This window comes from Anguilla anguilla, chromosome 9 (assembly GCF_013347855.1).
Source record: "Anguilla anguilla isolate fAngAng1 chromosome 9, fAngAng1.pri, whole genome shotgun sequence".
Taxonomy (NCBI): Eukaryota; Metazoa; Chordata; class Actinopteri; order Anguilliformes; family Anguillidae; genus Anguilla; species Anguilla anguilla.
Window position 1 is genome coordinate 8,165,797 of NC_049209.1, and position 16,596 is coordinate 8,182,392.

At 49.1% G+C, this 16,596-nt stretch overlaps 1 protein-coding gene across 1 annotated transcript in view; it reads right to left on the minus strand.

The window, feature by feature from the left end:
• Nucleotides 1–16,596, minus strand: part of LOC118235834 (breast carcinoma-amplified sequence 3-like) — a 173,661-nt gene that overhangs the window by 111,616 nt on the left and 45,449 nt on the right. Inside the window, exons 14-15 of the mRNA XM_035433682.1 lie at nt 11,584–11,783; nt 10,362–10,626 (exon numbers count right to left, since the gene is read on the minus strand). Of these exons, the coding sequence (XP_035289573.1) occupies nt 10,362–10,626; nt 11,584–11,783 (465 nt within the window). The remainder of the gene's footprint in view (nt 1–10,361; nt 10,627–11,583; nt 11,784–16,596) is intronic.

Below are 16,596 nucleotides of genomic sequence, written 5' to 3' on the forward strand. Positions count from 1 at the left end.
ACTGTGAAGCAGCGCGTTTCTAGAACGCTAAAGCGAATCTGACATCATCATACGGCGCCACAACTGAGCAGCGCCGCTGCTGTTAATGTGGTCGTTAAATTCTGCATTTTCATCCGATACCTGAGGCCTTTCATCGAAATCGGTTTAGTAGCACCTTTTAAGATTACCCAGGCCCGAACTTAGTCACTGCAATAAACTGTAAAATCGCAAAATCTCCATCCTTGAGCGGTTTGGCCACGTTTTTCATTAGCATTAACAACAACGAGGAGCAAATAAATCGTCATTTCTGCGAGAGAGAGAGAGAACCTTATCAAATTACTTTCGCGGGATTGCCAAGAAACATTTCACACAATTATCAGGCCACCTGTTGGCTGATTAGAGGAGGCTGTTGTGAGGGCTCACACTCCAAAATGGGCAATTATATGATTTTTTTTTCAGTTTCATGCCCTTTTTCCACCTGATTCAGATGTAAAACTGCCCCCTCCCTTCGAGCCAGAGCCTGGGACAAGAGGGAGAGGGCTCAGTGGGGCACTGGCACAACAGTACATCATTCGGCCAAGCACTCCCACCTGCTTTCATACAGCAACACTTTGAGCAACTTCATCACGCAAGAGGCATAACTGTATAGAACTAAATTTTGTTTATGTATGCAGATGAATGCAGGAGCATAGACACAACAGGATACGCACATAGACTTACATACAAGCATGAACACACACACACACATACAAACACATTAAAAAAGAACAGTACATACACACACAGACACATACACTGTCTAATATAGGCACATGCACACATATTCTGTTAAGACAAAAAAACACATAGATATAATAAACAATATATTCAAACATTCACTCACCCATACACACAGAAACACACACACACAAACGCACGCACGCACGCACGCACACACACGCAAACACACCCACGCACACAAACACACACACACACAGAAACACACACGCACACACACACACACACACACACACACACACACAGAAACACACACGCACACACACACACACACACACACACACACACCACCCACGCACACGAACACACAGAAACACACACGCACACACACACACACACACACAGAAACACACACGCACACACACACACACACACACACACACACACCCACGCACACGAACACACAGAAACACACACGCGCACACACACACACACACACAGAAACACACACGCACACACACACACACACACACACACACACCCACGCACACGAACACACAGAAACACACACACACACACACACACACACACGCACACCCACACACACACACACACACACACACACACACACAGAAACGCACACGCACACACAGTGTAAAAGGTCAAGCACAGAGTCACACAGAGGGCTTCTCTCCCTCCGCATCCTGAGCCAGGCTGTGATTTATTGAGTTCACGTGGGGTGCGCTAACTGCATCAACACAGATTTCATTATGCGCCGTGTGCAAAATGCAACGGGACAGCTCCTAAAACAACACTTACTGTACAAACAGCAAAAAACCCCGCATATACTTTTTCCCCCATTTAAGCACCGCGTGTGTGTTTTGTAAATTATTAGCAGAAACGGTGATGTGTGTACAGGAAACCAAGCATTATTCACTTGACCTTAAAATGTGCAATGTATACAATATATACAAATACTGTATGTTATGCTGTATATATCTATATACCGTACGTATGTTTATGCATATGTATATATTTTTACATACATATATAAGTAGGTAAAGTAAAAATGTATACATATGCACAAACATACATACAGTATACAGATCTATAAAATAACATACTACAGTATTTGTATATATGGTACACATATATATATAAATATATATTCATATATATGTGTGGTGAGAGAGAGACAGAATGAGAGGCCTGAAGATGGCATGACGGTCCTCAGCTCGGTGAACGTTAAGGAGGAAGCGGAGCGCGCCATCGTCCCACTCGCCACGGCCGGAGGAGCCCGGCTGGATCCGGACACGGCCCGGGTCATGAGAAGTGTCAGAAAGCGAGCGATGGGAACCCGGCAGCATATTTCAGCAGCGCGGGGCTCTCGCTCCGCCTGACGCAGACAGCGCTGAACTTTCACATGACTGGGGGGGGGGGGGGGCTAGTGCCGCGCCGACGCTAGCAGCAACAACAACAACAACAACAACAACAAAAAAGAGAGAGAGAAAAGATACAGGAGGAAAAACGGCGCGTATTAATTTCACGTATCACAGAGGACATCTTGCCCCTTTCTGAAATCGTTACGAAAAAGGACGTGATCTAACGCGTGGAGTCCGGCGAGAAAACAAGTGTCAGCCGCCTGAACGGCTACATTTCCATTTTTATAAAGCGTGCCCTTCTCTGCCCTAAATCAGATGGGCAGAGAGGCGCTTATCTTGATATAAAAGGCCTGTTGGATTACATGGCGACTCTGCGAAATCTTCCCCAGTCTGCTCTTTCCCCCCCTGAAGCAGAGATGGAGAGCCCAGCTCAGCCCTCGCTCTGTTCGGCTGTAAAACGCCTCAGCACGAGGGCGGCACCGGGCACTGTCCTAGGCACAGCCCCAGCACAGCCACCATCACACGGGAAAAATGCTCCAACTCACAGTCACGGAGGAAAAATGTAGTAAGAAATAAAAACGCACAATAATCTGTCCATATCTATTATCTCCAACAGTAATGATAATAGTGTGCTGTTTAAATAAACTTGAAATGTAACATATTTCAATTTTTTAAAAGATATTTAGTATTGTAATATACTTTATTTTCAGTATGTACAAACGTAAAACTTTTATATCTTGTATTAAATCATGATATATTTAATCAAAAGTAATTTCAGATGCCATATTTTCACTGAAATTATATATACATATTCATGTGGAGGCACATGATATTGTATCTCTATGATTGTAAAAATAAATAATGATATTGTTATCTCTACGATTGTAAAAATAAATAATGATATTGTATCTCTATGATTGTAATAATTAAAAATAATACACAAATAATTTTTCAAACAGATTGCAAGATTTCTATTTCCAGAGATGATGGTTACGTTCGAAGAATAAAAAGATTAATTTATGATATTCGGCTGAACATCCGTATCTACGACCACACACTTCACTTTACAACCCATGACCTGGAAGCTCAGATAAATCTCTCAAAATTTAAACTCATTTAGAGCAAAAAATATAGCCCACAGCCTTCATCTAACTCAGTGATTTACCACCAGGACGAGCGACACTGATTTTATTACTATTCGTCTCAGTTCCTTCATTTGTTGACGAGCAAAAATCTCTTCTATCGTGTGGCAAATTTCACTCATTAAAAATGTAATAAATTAACACGGTAGAATATTTCTCAAACCAATATTCCGAAGTTTTTATTCACAAATATCTGCGAGTATAAAAATGTATGGCATTGCAATGCTGTTCGTGGCTCACAATGAAAAGGCGCTTTTTATTTGGGCAAAGAAAAGGGATTTAAATAAACAGTGCTTTAAAAAAAAAAAAAAAAAAAAAGCCCTGGTGAATGTAAGGATTCGGTCCTCAGAAGAAGGCCATTCATAAACCCAGAGCAAATTCCCGCACGGTCTCGGCCCTTCAGCCGGATTAGATTTGCATCGAGCCCAAACTTAGCGGCACAATTGAAGCTTTGCGAGTCTTTTCTCTTTTCTCTGCCTCGACGGAGTGGAAACAGAAGTGAGAGTGCAGCCTGCCAAGTAAAGCTGAGAGAACAGCGCCCCGCAGAGGACAGCACGGGTAATGCGCTGGGGGGGGGGGGGGGGGGGAAGCACCATCTTAGGCTCGGTGGTAACAAACAAAAACACTCTCTGAACTGAACGCAAATCTGTCATTTGAAAAAAAAAAACTGAATCTCACACTGGGATTCTTTTGATGGTACAGTGGAGAATAATACAAAATTCAATTACAGCTGTGCTTCATTTAAACCCAGAATTATACACACAAATAAGTGACAACTGCAACTATGTCTTCCATGATTCCACCTTTAGTTCTGAGAAGGAATGGGAATTGTGGAATGTGGATCTATACACAAATAAGAACATCAATATGAACAGAAAATTAAATATTATTAATATGAATCTCAAGTAAAATATTGGGATCCTGTTATAATCCCATCAGATGTCAAAACTGGCAAAAAAAATTCCAGCCAATGAACGCAAAGAATTTTACCAGGCACCTTCAGTCACGACTTTCATAAACACACGCATGTCACAGTTATAAACGTTCTACGCTTTGAAAAAAGGGCCCAAATGGCTTGCCGTACTTTGTTGGCCCCTGCCGCAGACCCCGTGCTCTGGCAGGAGGCCCTGACCGCCACATGTGTTAGCGGTAAACAGTGTTCTGTTACCCCCGGGGACAGAGGTCTGTCTGTCGCCTCCGCATCCACGCTGCTCAGAGGCCGCGCCGCGCCGCGCCGCCCCGGCCAAAACGCTCGAGCCGCGCGGCGACGTCGTCCGCAGCAGCGCCGGGGAGGAGGACCGCTGCAAACGTGGACCGCTTCAAAAAAAAAAAAAATCTCCTTTTCAGCCCCTCAGCTGCAAAAAAAAAAAAAAAGGCCTTTCTAACCAGCGAACCAAAAAACACATGCGATAAAAATAGCAGGAAAAAAAACAAAACAAAACAAAACAATCCCTAGCTTTGCCCTTTAACGGAAGACAGGAAGTCAGCCTTTTTATCTGTGGCGAATTAACGGCTTCCTCTCTCACCTCGGAGCCGAAGGAACATGCGCCAAAGGGCCAAAGTGCTTTTTCTTTTTTTTCCTTTTCTCCCCTCTTTCTCATCCGGCTTGAAAAAAAAAAAAAAATCCGGCGAAATCGTGCTAACGGGCGCGCCGCGCGGCGCGGTCGTCGCGGGACGCAGCAGAGCGGAAACGAACAGAAAAACCCAGACGAATTAGCACAAAGCGCTTTCCCGCGCCTATTAGCGGGGGCGTTCCCGAGGAGGAGACGCGGCGCAGAGAGCCCGCGGCGGCTCCGGTGGCTCCGGACCAAGCAGTTCTCTTTGCTGGACCGCCAAAACCCGACTGGCTGGAACCAATACACTCCAACCCGAAACGAAGACGCGGCTATGGCGCTATTTTCACCCGCACACCAAGACGCCCCAGGGGCACCCAAACCCCGGAAAAAACACCAGCTACCCTCAGACTGTGTGGTGTCATCTCAGGACCATTTCCTGACTAGTTTAGCTCAATTGGTCCCACACCGTCTACGCAGAAGCGTCCAGCACCACCATGGAGAGTTTCACACGAACACACAGCGCCGCTGTATCTACAGGGAGACATTGCTGGGTCTGAGAATTTTTTGTGGAGTACGTGCATTCTTGCGCGTTATACAAAACGATCAAACCAAATGAAAAATCGTCAGAAAGAGGATGAGCACCATGCAAACAGAGCAAACAGAGAGCCCAATCTCGGTGTCTATTTTTAGAGATGCGGGCGGTTCTGAAGGATACGCGCTCTTTCCTGGTTCCTGCCCCCCAAAATCGATGTGTTGTCATGGGCAACAATCGCAGAGGCCTGCACCGCAGCCGTTGTGTTGCCGCAGCATGCACCATTTCATTTTTTGCTGCCCAATTTAGGGCCGAAGAAACGGAGCGCTGCAACAAAGCGGCGGCTAGGCCGAGCTCAAATGGAGCGCTGATGCTGTTCTCCTGCCTTCCGTGTCTGTGTGCGAACTGGAAAATTACTCCAAAGGTTCAGCAACTCCCGGAATTATACGAGGTCTGAACTCCCAAGCTGAAACGCAAATTACGCTTCTGTTTTTTTTTTCTCCTCCCTCTTTTACATTTCGGCCTACACTCACGCGAACCTCACATCTTGGCCGGTGATTTGTGAGAAGTGTCGAGTCTTATTTTGGAGAGAAACGAACAAATAAATATGCGCACACAATGTTTACATTACCAAACCATCATATCCTCTCCGAGAGGCTGTTTAGGGGGCTTGATAATATATTGTATGTATACGCGCTCGGTGTTTATGAAGTCCTAATGTGTAAAATCTGCACTTTTGCACTTTCCGTGGGCAAACTAATCGCTCCTCTGCAAAAGCAAACTTGTCATGACGCCAGGATTCCAAGCGGCCTTTTCTGGAGCCCTCAAAAAACAAAAAAAGAAGGAATACCATATCTAAACAGCCGACGATGGTAGCAGGGAAATTCGGCAGGGGGGAAAGAAGGCCACTGGCGCACCGGTGATTGGCAGGGGCCGGTAAACGCAACTGTGAGACATTTACGTACATCTCTCGTGATTAAGCCTTTAGTCAAGGAGATCGGGAAAAAGTGAGTCTTGCGTTGGGACTCTGGCCAGTAAAATGAGTAAATGCGTGTAACAGTGAGAACAGACGAGAGAGGGAGAAAAAGAGAAAAAGAGAGAGAGAGAGAGCGAGAGCAGAGAGTCGGGCAGGAAAGAGAAAAGGGAACGAGTGCGGGGAGAGAGGGGTTAATAAAAGCACTCAGTCCCTCTCAGCAGCAGAGACACTGAGAGCTTTTAAGCCATGCAGCTACCAGGCCCGCACTGCCCTGCGTGTCTGCCACTGCTCCTCGTTTCACACACAGAGGGAACACATAAACCAAACAAGGCCAGATACATAACCATACATGACATATTCCGGAATCAAACAGAATTATTTACATCAACATCTATGTGATAATCTGTTACGTTTGGCCTCCTTTTTTGGCAAGAGCACCTAGGATTGTTGCTCTCTGTTCTTTGGAAAGCTCACCACGTATCTGGATACAGATGGCACTGATAAGTCAGCACTTGAAACTTCTGAAGGGCTGTATTTTAAGCAACGTTCGCTAGAGACATACTGGGAAAACATGATACTGAGACGCATTCAAAGTGCTCTCATTTTTTTGTTTATGTTCGTTATTACACATCGCTATTAAAAGTTTGTTTGGATTATTCTCTCGATTGAACAGCAGATGCACGTTAAGCGCGAGCGTCCTGGCTTCCGCCCGCTCGCCGCTAACCCTCGGTAAGGTAACGCAGGGAGACGGCTAATTGCTGACAGGTGGGCCCCAAAGCCGCCCCCTTTGAAAAGGGAGCCTGATTTACGGCGCGGCTCCTCGGACTGACTTTCACGGCCCGCTGCCGAAGCTCAGCGGCGCAAGGAGCTAGCGCATTCCAGCGCCGTGATGTCACCCTGGTGCACTTCGCGTACGCCGACCGCGTCGGTAATTAATAATTGGCCTGGAAGTCGCGCCGGGCTGCGGCTCGGAGACAGAGAGAGAGAGAGAGAGAGAGAGAGCGGGAGAGAGTGGATCCCGACGACGGTCAGGGAAGCGCGCGAGGAGAATCGACGGTCCGAGCGTTCGGCGACGCAGGACCCGCGGCTAGCAGCGCTCCTAGTAGCAGTCCCCAACCCTTCACACTTCCTAAAACCTCTCCTCCCCGCTGCCTAAAGGCGCTTCAGACGCGGCCGAGTTCAAACGCAGTACAGTACGCTGGCCTTAATAATGGATAACCGGGGATTAGGCGACGGCGCACTTCGTGAACCCCCGGGAGCGGAGAGACGTGCAAACAGGGTCAGAGGGCACCGCGGCTCTGGCAGCGGGAGAGCGGGAGATAGCGTGCCCGCCGGGCACGGCCAGGGCGCCGTGTTTGCAGCCAGGGACTGTTTGACAAACAGACAAGGTACCGTGGCAGGAAGGTCAGAGAACTGACGCGAGTGCAAGGTCTGAGGTTTGGGGAGGGGGTGGGGGGGGGGGGGGTGTTCTTCAAGGACATTTAGGGGCGGCCTCTGAATGATTATCAATACGTAATCTCGCCATTTTCATTTAACACTGGAATCTGCTCGAGGTCGAATTTGCATTTTAAATGCGGGGCCAGGTTTGTTAATGGCCAAAACTACCTCAGCGGAAAGAACACGGGACCTGCAGCAACCGACTGTTCAGCTTAGGCATAAAAACTAACTCAACAGGCTTTTCACTCATAAAGCCAGAGCCTTTGCGGAGACGGAGACTGTACAAGAGGAAAGATGAGGAAACACAGAAGCTGGGTACCAAGAACCGTGATGTACTGTATGTACAGGTGATATACAATATGTAGCGGGTACAGGTGATATATGTACAGGGTACAGGGCACAGGTGATATATGTACAGGGCACAGGTGATATATGTACAGGGTACAGGTGATATATGTACAGGGTACAGGTGATACATGTGCAGGGTACAGGGCACAGGTGATATATGTACAGGGTACAGGTGATATATGTGCAGGGTACAGGTGATATATGTACAGGTAACAGGTGATATATGTACAGTAGACCAGGGCAGAAATTCGATGACTTGTTGGAAAGGGGGCATCCTATGACAGTGCCACGTTGGAAGTCACTGAGCTCTTCAGTATGACCCATTCTACTGCCAATGTTTGTCTACGGAGTTTGCATGGCTGTATGCTTGATTTTATAAACCAGTTAGCAATGGCTATGGCAGAAGTAGCCGAGCCCACTAATTAGAAGGGGTGTCCACATACTTTTGGCCATGTAGGGTATGTACAGGAGACAGGTGAGAAGGTACTAAGGACAGGTGGTACAGTGCCCTGAAAAAGTATTTGCCCGCTTCCTGTTTTCCTCTCCTATTGCATATTTGTCACACTGAATGGTTTCAAATCTTTACACAAAAAGTTATATCAGGTAAAGGAAAATGAGTAAACACAAAACAAATTTTAAAAATGACTATTTATTTAAAGACAAAAAGTTATCAAACCTGAGCAAAAAAGTTGGAAATGGATACAAAGCCATTTCTAAGGGTCTGGGACTCCACCAAATCACTGTGAGAACCATTATCTCCAAATGAAGAACACTAGGAACAGTGGTGAATCTTCCCAGGAGTGGCAGGTCTGCCAAAATTTCTCCAAGGGCATAGCGACAACTCTTCCAAGAAGTCACAAGATCCCATAAGAACATCCAAATAACTGCAGGCCTCTCTAGCCTCAGCCAAGGTCAAAGACTCCAAAGTTCATGACTCCACAATAAGAAAGAGAATGGGGAAAAAATAGGATTCATGGGAGAGTAGCAAGGCGGAAACCACTGCTAACCAAGAGAAATATCAATGCTCACTTCACATTTGCAAAAAAGCACCTTGTTGATCCCCAAGCCTTTGGGATAATGTTCTATGAACAGATGAGTCAAAAGTGGAACGTTGTGGATGAGACGGGTCCCATTATGTCTGGCGTAATGCAAATACAGCATTTCACAGTAAGAACATCAAGACCAACAGTCAAACAGGGTGGTGGTAGTGTGATGGTGTGGGGATGCTATTCTGCCTCAAGACCTGTACGACTTGCCATTATAGAAGGAACCATTAATTCTGCTCTGTACCAGAAAATACTTCAGAAGAATGTGCGGTTATCTGTCCATGAACACAACCTGAAACGTAATTGGGTTATGCAGCAAGACAATGATCCAAAACACAAAACAAGTCCAAATCTGAATGGCTGAAAATAAACAAAATTTTAGTTTTGGAGTGGCCTAGTCAAAGTCCTGACTTGAACCCAAAAGAGACGCTGTGGCAGGACCTGAAATGATTGAAAACCTACCAATTTGTCTGAAGTAAAGCGGTTCTCAAAAGAAGAGCGAGCTAAAATTCCCCCACAGCAATGTGAAAGACTATTACCAAATTACAGGAAATGTTCGGTTGTGGTTATCGCTGCTAAAGATGGTGCACCCAGTTATTAAGTTTAAGGAGGCAATTACTTTTTCACGAGTGTTTGATAACTTTTTTCATTAAAATGTGTTTTGTGTTAACTCAGATTCACTCTGTCTAATATTACATTTTGTCTAAAGATCTGAAACCATCACTGTGGCAAATATGCAATAATAGAGGAACTCAGGAAGGAAACAAATACTTTTTCATGGCACTGTATATGTACAGGAGACAAGTAATATATTCACAGGACACAGGTGATATATGTACAGGGTACGGGTAATATATGTAGAGTGCAGGTCATATATGTGCAGGGTACAGGTGATATATGTGCATGATGTAGGCAATATATGAACTGTATGGAGGCAAGCAAGATGGAGGCAATATATGAACTGTATGGAGGCAAGCAAGATGGTACTAAGTGCAGGTGATATATTTACTGTAGAGGGGACAGGTGAGATGGTACTAAGGACAGGTGATACATGTACTGTATAGGAGACAGGTGAGAAGGTGCTAAGTGCAGGTGATATATGTACTGTATAGGAGACATGTGAGAAGGTACTAAGTGCAAGTGATATAGGTACTGTATGGAGGCAGATGAGATGGTACTAAGTGCAGGTGATATACACACAGGGCACATGTGAGACGGGCAGTTTGGGGGGGGGGGACAGACTGACCGTGCAGCGGGGAGCCAGAGGGGCTGCTGGAGAGGCCCGGGACGGGGCTGCAGCGCCCCCCCTGCTTCCCGCCCAGCTCCTGCTCGATCTCCTCCAGCCCGGCGCTCTTCTGGAAGCGGCTGACGCGGTTCACCACCCGGGGCGACACGTGCGTGCGGGCGCAGGGCGGGCCGCCGTAGGGGTTGATGGGAAACACGTGCGAGGTGCCGCGCAGCGTGCTGATCACCACCCAGCGGCAGTCCTGGCTGAGGCACATGTCCTGCACCTGTGGGGGAGGGGGAGAGGGGAGGGGGGCAGAGAGATCGCCAGAGAGGGTCACAGACATGGACTCATCACACCAAGTGAATCCACAAGCATTTTCATCATCTGCTTTATTTTCACTATTTTTCCCTCCAAATTGGAGTGGAAGCGGTGCCTCTTGTGACACTGCGGTGGAGACTGCACCCTCAACAGGAGCTCTGCTGAAGCACGGGCGCTCCCCCAGTGAAGCAGTGCAGGTCACACAGCACATAAAGGAGCACCCCTGTGTGACCCAGGACCCCGTGTGACGGGCGTATCTCTCACTGCGGTAGCCTGGCGCTTTGGTGAAAGGGGCTCATGCTAAACACTGGCCAACTCCAACCCACCCTACTCCTGACAGAACCAGGCCAACTGTGTCCCTAAACTGTGTCCCTAAACTGCATCCCTCTGCGTCAGAATGGAGGATTGAAACCCACAACTACAGGTCCCATGCTGCACTGGTGCTGAGGGCCTTTAAGGACCGAGAGCCACTTCCTTTCCACCAGCCTTATTAGATACTCTTATCCAGAGCAAATGACAAATAAGTAAAACCACAAGTAAAACTCATACAGAAACGATGGCTCATTGCTGGAATGACTTCTCCCTGGCTGCGATAATCCACCGTTTTCAAAGGATACTGAAGCCACGGCATCAACACTCTTTTCAAACTGCTCCTGAAACTGGGTGGGGGTGGGGGGGGTGGGGGGGGGTCCAGCCTGCTCAGCTAACAAACGCCTCAGATAAAATCTGCCCAGACATTCCAGCAATGCAGACGCAGACAAAGGAAGAAGAAAGTGTCCATTATCCGGCCCGGCTTCGGGCGGTGCGCAGTGGGACCCCAGCTCGCATTCCTGTACCGCGATACAGGTCTGCTCAGCCGGGAACGCCGTCCCGCCGCCCCCGCCCCCCCCCGGCCCTCCGCCCCACGGAGTCAAACTCGTACCTGCGCTTCCCGTCTCTGGCCTCCTGGGACGCCGAGGACGTAATTGCCCGGCCAATGACAGCTGACGGCCCGGCCAATGACAGCTGACGGCCCGCCCACTCCGCATTCCGCTAGCGTCTGCTCTGTCAGTAGGGGGGGGCGGGGCCGGCGGTGGTAAAGGTAGCGAATCGGAACAGGGTATATCCGGGGGCCGCCAAGGGCTGGTGTGCACAAGCAGGGCCCTGTTCCCGCTAAGCGCACGTGACCAACCACTGAAACCAGAGGTTTTAGGAGCGACATAGCTCAGGAGGTAAGACCGATTGTCTGGCAGTCGAGGGTTGCTGGTTCAAACCCCGCCCTGGGCATGTCGAAGTGTCCTTGAGCAAGACACCTAACCCCTAACCCCTAACTGCTCTGGCGAATGAGAGGCATCAATTGTAAAGCGCTTTGGATAAAAGCGCTACATAAATGCAGTCCATTTACCATTTAGTTTTATGTTGTTCCAGCTTCACGACTTTCGAGTTCATACAGAGTACCGCGTTCGCACCTGGACCACTGTGACGGAACCGGGAACGAACGCTTGCGTTCCGCACCGAGCTTCCGTTCCGCACCGAGCTTCCGTATAAAAGCACCGAAATATTAAAGACGTTAATGGACAAAACAAAATCAGGGACCTCAAAACGAGGGCAAGGGTCATTAAAAAGCCACTCTGGGATCTGCCACGAAGTAGTAAAAACCTAAAAGTTTCTCCCAGTGCTTTCTTCCCAAGTTCAGTCCAAAAACAGAGATGAGAACGTTATACCCAGCCTGTCTCTCGCAAGCAGTGGGGGGAAATCCAGTGAAATATTTCGCCCTTTTTTATTTTTGGCCCCGGTGCTGCGTAGCTTGTCTGATCCATCTTGACTCGGAGAACAGTTTGCTCCCGTAAAACGACGGGTGCTCTTAATTCATTTTAAGATGTTAATAATTTTCTTCTTTGTTCTTTTTTTTATTTTTTTTAAAAATTTTTTTTAGTCAAGCCTGTTTTCCTCCAGAGGAGCGATCGCGGCAAAGCCCCCCCCACCCCCCCCACCCCCACCCCCACCCCCACGGCAACCGTTTACGAGGCCTCCCCACCATTAAAGAGTTAACCCGAAAAAAAAACCAAAAAAAAAAAAACCCTCCTGACCCCCTTCTTGGTCAGTGCACTGCAGTTTAAAGTGTGTAAGGGCAGCGCAGACCTACGCGCAGGCCTACGCGCTATCGCCGGGGGTCTGTTTACCCGCGAGGGCTGAGGTCACTCGTAGGTGCGCAGTTTTGTGAGTCAGAACAAGCAGGGCCTCGGCAGCCAGCGAGATAAGCCCGGGGTCCCGGCCGGCCGCCCCGGGGCCGCTATCGCTCCCGTCTGTTTGCGCGGCTCGGAGATAACGCGGCTTTTCTGCGCCGCTCGCACGGCCCGGATCAAAGCCAGCGGCACGCTCAGGCAGCAGACCCGGCGCTAGCCAGTAACACATTAACCGCCGCGCATCTCGTTTCCAGATCTCCACCGCCTGCCTGCCCCCGGCCGTGTGGGTCGGAGGGGAATGGGGGGGGGGGGGGGGGGGTGGGGGGGGGGGGGGTGGGGGTCAGGGGGGTGGAGGGGGGGGGCGTGTTTTACATGGGCCGTTCTGTTCCCCGCGGTGCTGGAGGTGTTTTTTAGTGAAGCAATCTCTCCTGGGCAATCACACCCCCGAAAGGATAGCAGGCTGTAAAAGTACGGTGAGGTCGTAAAGCGCCCTCCCTCCCTCTCCCTCTCCCTCTCCCTCTTTCAACCCCCCCCCCGCCCCCCCCTCGCTCAGGGCTACCTGGCCTTGTTTACTGGCTGCCTGTCGGCCCAGACTTGTGACGGCCGTGCTAACGACCGAAATAATGTATGCGCAAGGCGCCCGCGCCCACTTAGCGCCCACGCGGCTAGCGCTTCTCATCACATGAGGTGTAAGTGAGTAACAGTCGCCCCCTTCACGACGATAGCCAATTAAGGGCCGGTCGACGCGTACTTATATGACTTAAGTGCAGGCTTGTCAGCAGACGTACGTACGGCCGGATGAACAACGCGGGCCGGACGGTGCGTTAGAGTAAAGCGGAGGTGGGGACTTGACCCTCCCAGGGCTCTCCAGGGTACTTTAAATCTGAGCGGTCGGGAGGGGCGGCCCAACTGAGACCCGGTGACTGGGCGCGCCCCGCCTCCACCCGTCCGCCAGCTGCCCCGGCAGGCCCGCCCGCCCGCCCGCGCCCACAGATGGTGCTGACTGCTGGGTCTGAGGATGACAGGAGGACGTGAGTGGAAGCACTCCTGGCAGTCTGGAGAGTGAGAGGAGAGCGGGGCCGGATGATACGCTGACGGACAGGGTGGTAGTGTGAGGTGAGGGGGGAGGGGTGTGTGTGTGTGAGTGTGTGTGTTTCTGCATACACTCTTGTGTGTGAGTGTATGTGTTTCTGCATACACTCTTGTGTGTGTGTGAGTGTGTGTGTTTCTGCATGCACTCTTGTGTGTGTGTGTGTGTGTGTGTTTCTGCATACACTCGTGTGTGTGTGTGTGTTTCTGCATACACTCTTGTGTGTGTGTGTGTGTGTGTGTGTTTCTGCATACACTCGTGTGTGTGCGTGTGTGTTTCTGCATACACTAGAGTGTGTGTGTGTTTCTGCACACACTCGTATGTGTGTGTGTTTCTGCATACACTTGTGTGCGTGCATATGTGTGTTGCGCATGCGTGTGTGTGTGTGTGTGTGTGTGTTGCGCGTGCGTGTGTGTGTGTGTGTGCGTGTGTGTGTAGCTGGCAGGGCGGGGCCAGACGTAGGAGCAGACAGCAGCTCTGTGTTCAGTGTCCAAACATGACACTAACAAGACACGCAAAGGTCCAAGCCCTCAAGGGATAAATATTAGTTCTGCTAAGGCAAATAAAACCATGCAAGCTGCCAACTTCAAAACCTAAAACAACATTTCTGCAAGAGTAACAGCTGTTAATGGGTGACAGTGAACTAATAAGAAAACAAAATACTCTAAATCAGTGAACAGAACGTTACAACAGGGTAAAATCACCCAAGCAGAAAACTTATCCCACTACATGACTGTGTAACTATGCACACAGTCTCACCCACAGCAAGTTCATTTACCTGAGAAAACATGCATTTATTACACTATAAATCTACCACCCACTATCTTTTCTCTTTTTTCAGACATGGCTAGTGTGTCTAATGCATGTCCAGGGACTTTGCTGCCTACATTAGCTAAACAAGATAGGACAGTTCTATATTTTGCATAATGCATCTTATACTGTATTATGCATTCCTGTATACACAAAAAACATATTTTTATATGATCTGAGGATTTCCTGAACAGAATAAAGTTTTGAAACCAATTGTTCGTCGCACAATGAAAAAAAACCCTCCAATTTACAGTAGACTCTTCCTACACATAACTATTTAACCCCATCTTCAAATGCCCTATTCATGACAGCAGTGAAACATTTATAACCAATGCATTACAAGAATATCATTGTAAGATTGGGTGCATGATGGGATTTGGGTCTATGAGTTTCTGAGAAAGTTAGAATTTATAATTTGGAACCTAGAAGCTAAACATACTGCACCTGTACACAGTAAACCCAGATGGAAACAATATGTGTGGGTGCATTACACGTGGGTATATACTGTGTATCTGTGCATGTGTGAATGTGTGTGCATACTTGTGTACATAGATGTGTGTATTTCCTGTATATGTGTATGTGTATGTATCTATATTGTATATGTACATGTCTGCACACAAGCATTTTGAATGAGTGTGTTTGTGAGTTAATTGTGTGCATGTGCATGCGCTTGAGTGTGTGTGTGCGTGTGTTTATGTGTGTGTGTGAGAATGAGTGTTTGTGCGTATGTGTGCGTGCGTGCGCGTGTGTGACAGTCAGTCAGGTCAGACAGTCAGGATGTGTGGTCAGCCCAGTCTGGCCGGCCCTTGGGGGGTGGGGGGGGGGTTTGCCCCCTCTTATCAGCAGGCCGATCTGAGACGCAGCAGTCTGTCTGCCCCCCCCCCCCCCCCCAGCCTGCCCCCCCCCCCGGCCCGGGCCCTGCCATCAGCGCCTCATTATCTCCCGGCCATCGCACCCGCCGTCCACCTACCAGCTCCTCCGGCCGCGGCGTCGCGTGGGCGTGACGGGCCGGCCTGTAATGAGCGGGCTGCGCTCCTTCACAGAGGGGAACTCACAGAGAGAGCCGCACGGGGAGGGAGTCACACAGGCGCTTGTCTCACAGGCCAGTGCTGTGCACGTCCCTGATAGGCTCTCCCTGCTGGACACGCCCACAAAGCCAGCACTCAGAGAAGCTCAGACACGGCTCCCTCCCTCCACAGCAGAAGAACGGGGACTTCTGGGAGAAAAGGCGAAACCGCGTCCATTTTCTCCAAAGACAGCTCTGCCGAACCTCAAATGTGATTGACTGCGGGAAACTAATATGCGTAATATCGGAGAAGGGGAACTTAACGTTACTTAACGCTCCAACCTCACGACGCATTCACTTCGGATCGCGACGACTCCGTTTGGTGGAACGCTGCCTCACCGCTGTCATCGAGAATTACGTCTCACACCAAATGACACGGAAAATGACATCCGCAAATCAATTAATCTCAGGTTGTTTGTTTTTCTTCTCTAGCTACGCTAGAAGACCCCTCGAAACGGACGTTAAACACCAACACCGAGCGCCATCTGCGAGGGCCTTGGGCCGGGAGGCCTTCTTCCTCCCCGCAGATCGCCAAGTCCTCGACGCGGCCGAGAGCTGCGCTCGCTGACAGTGTTTAGAAAACACAGGGAGACGGAGAGAGGATGAAAGGCGCTTCGCGAGCGCGGACTTCCAGCGCAGTTAAAACACAGGGCAGCGGGCGAAACGCACAGAGCTGGGTGGCCCAGGCGAAGCAAACAAAAAGGAGTCCACTTCCTGCGCTGGAATATTTATGTATTTGTATCCGATTTAGCAAACGGACGCTTTCGAAACTGCCAGTGGACTGGGGGGCGGGGTGGGGGGTGG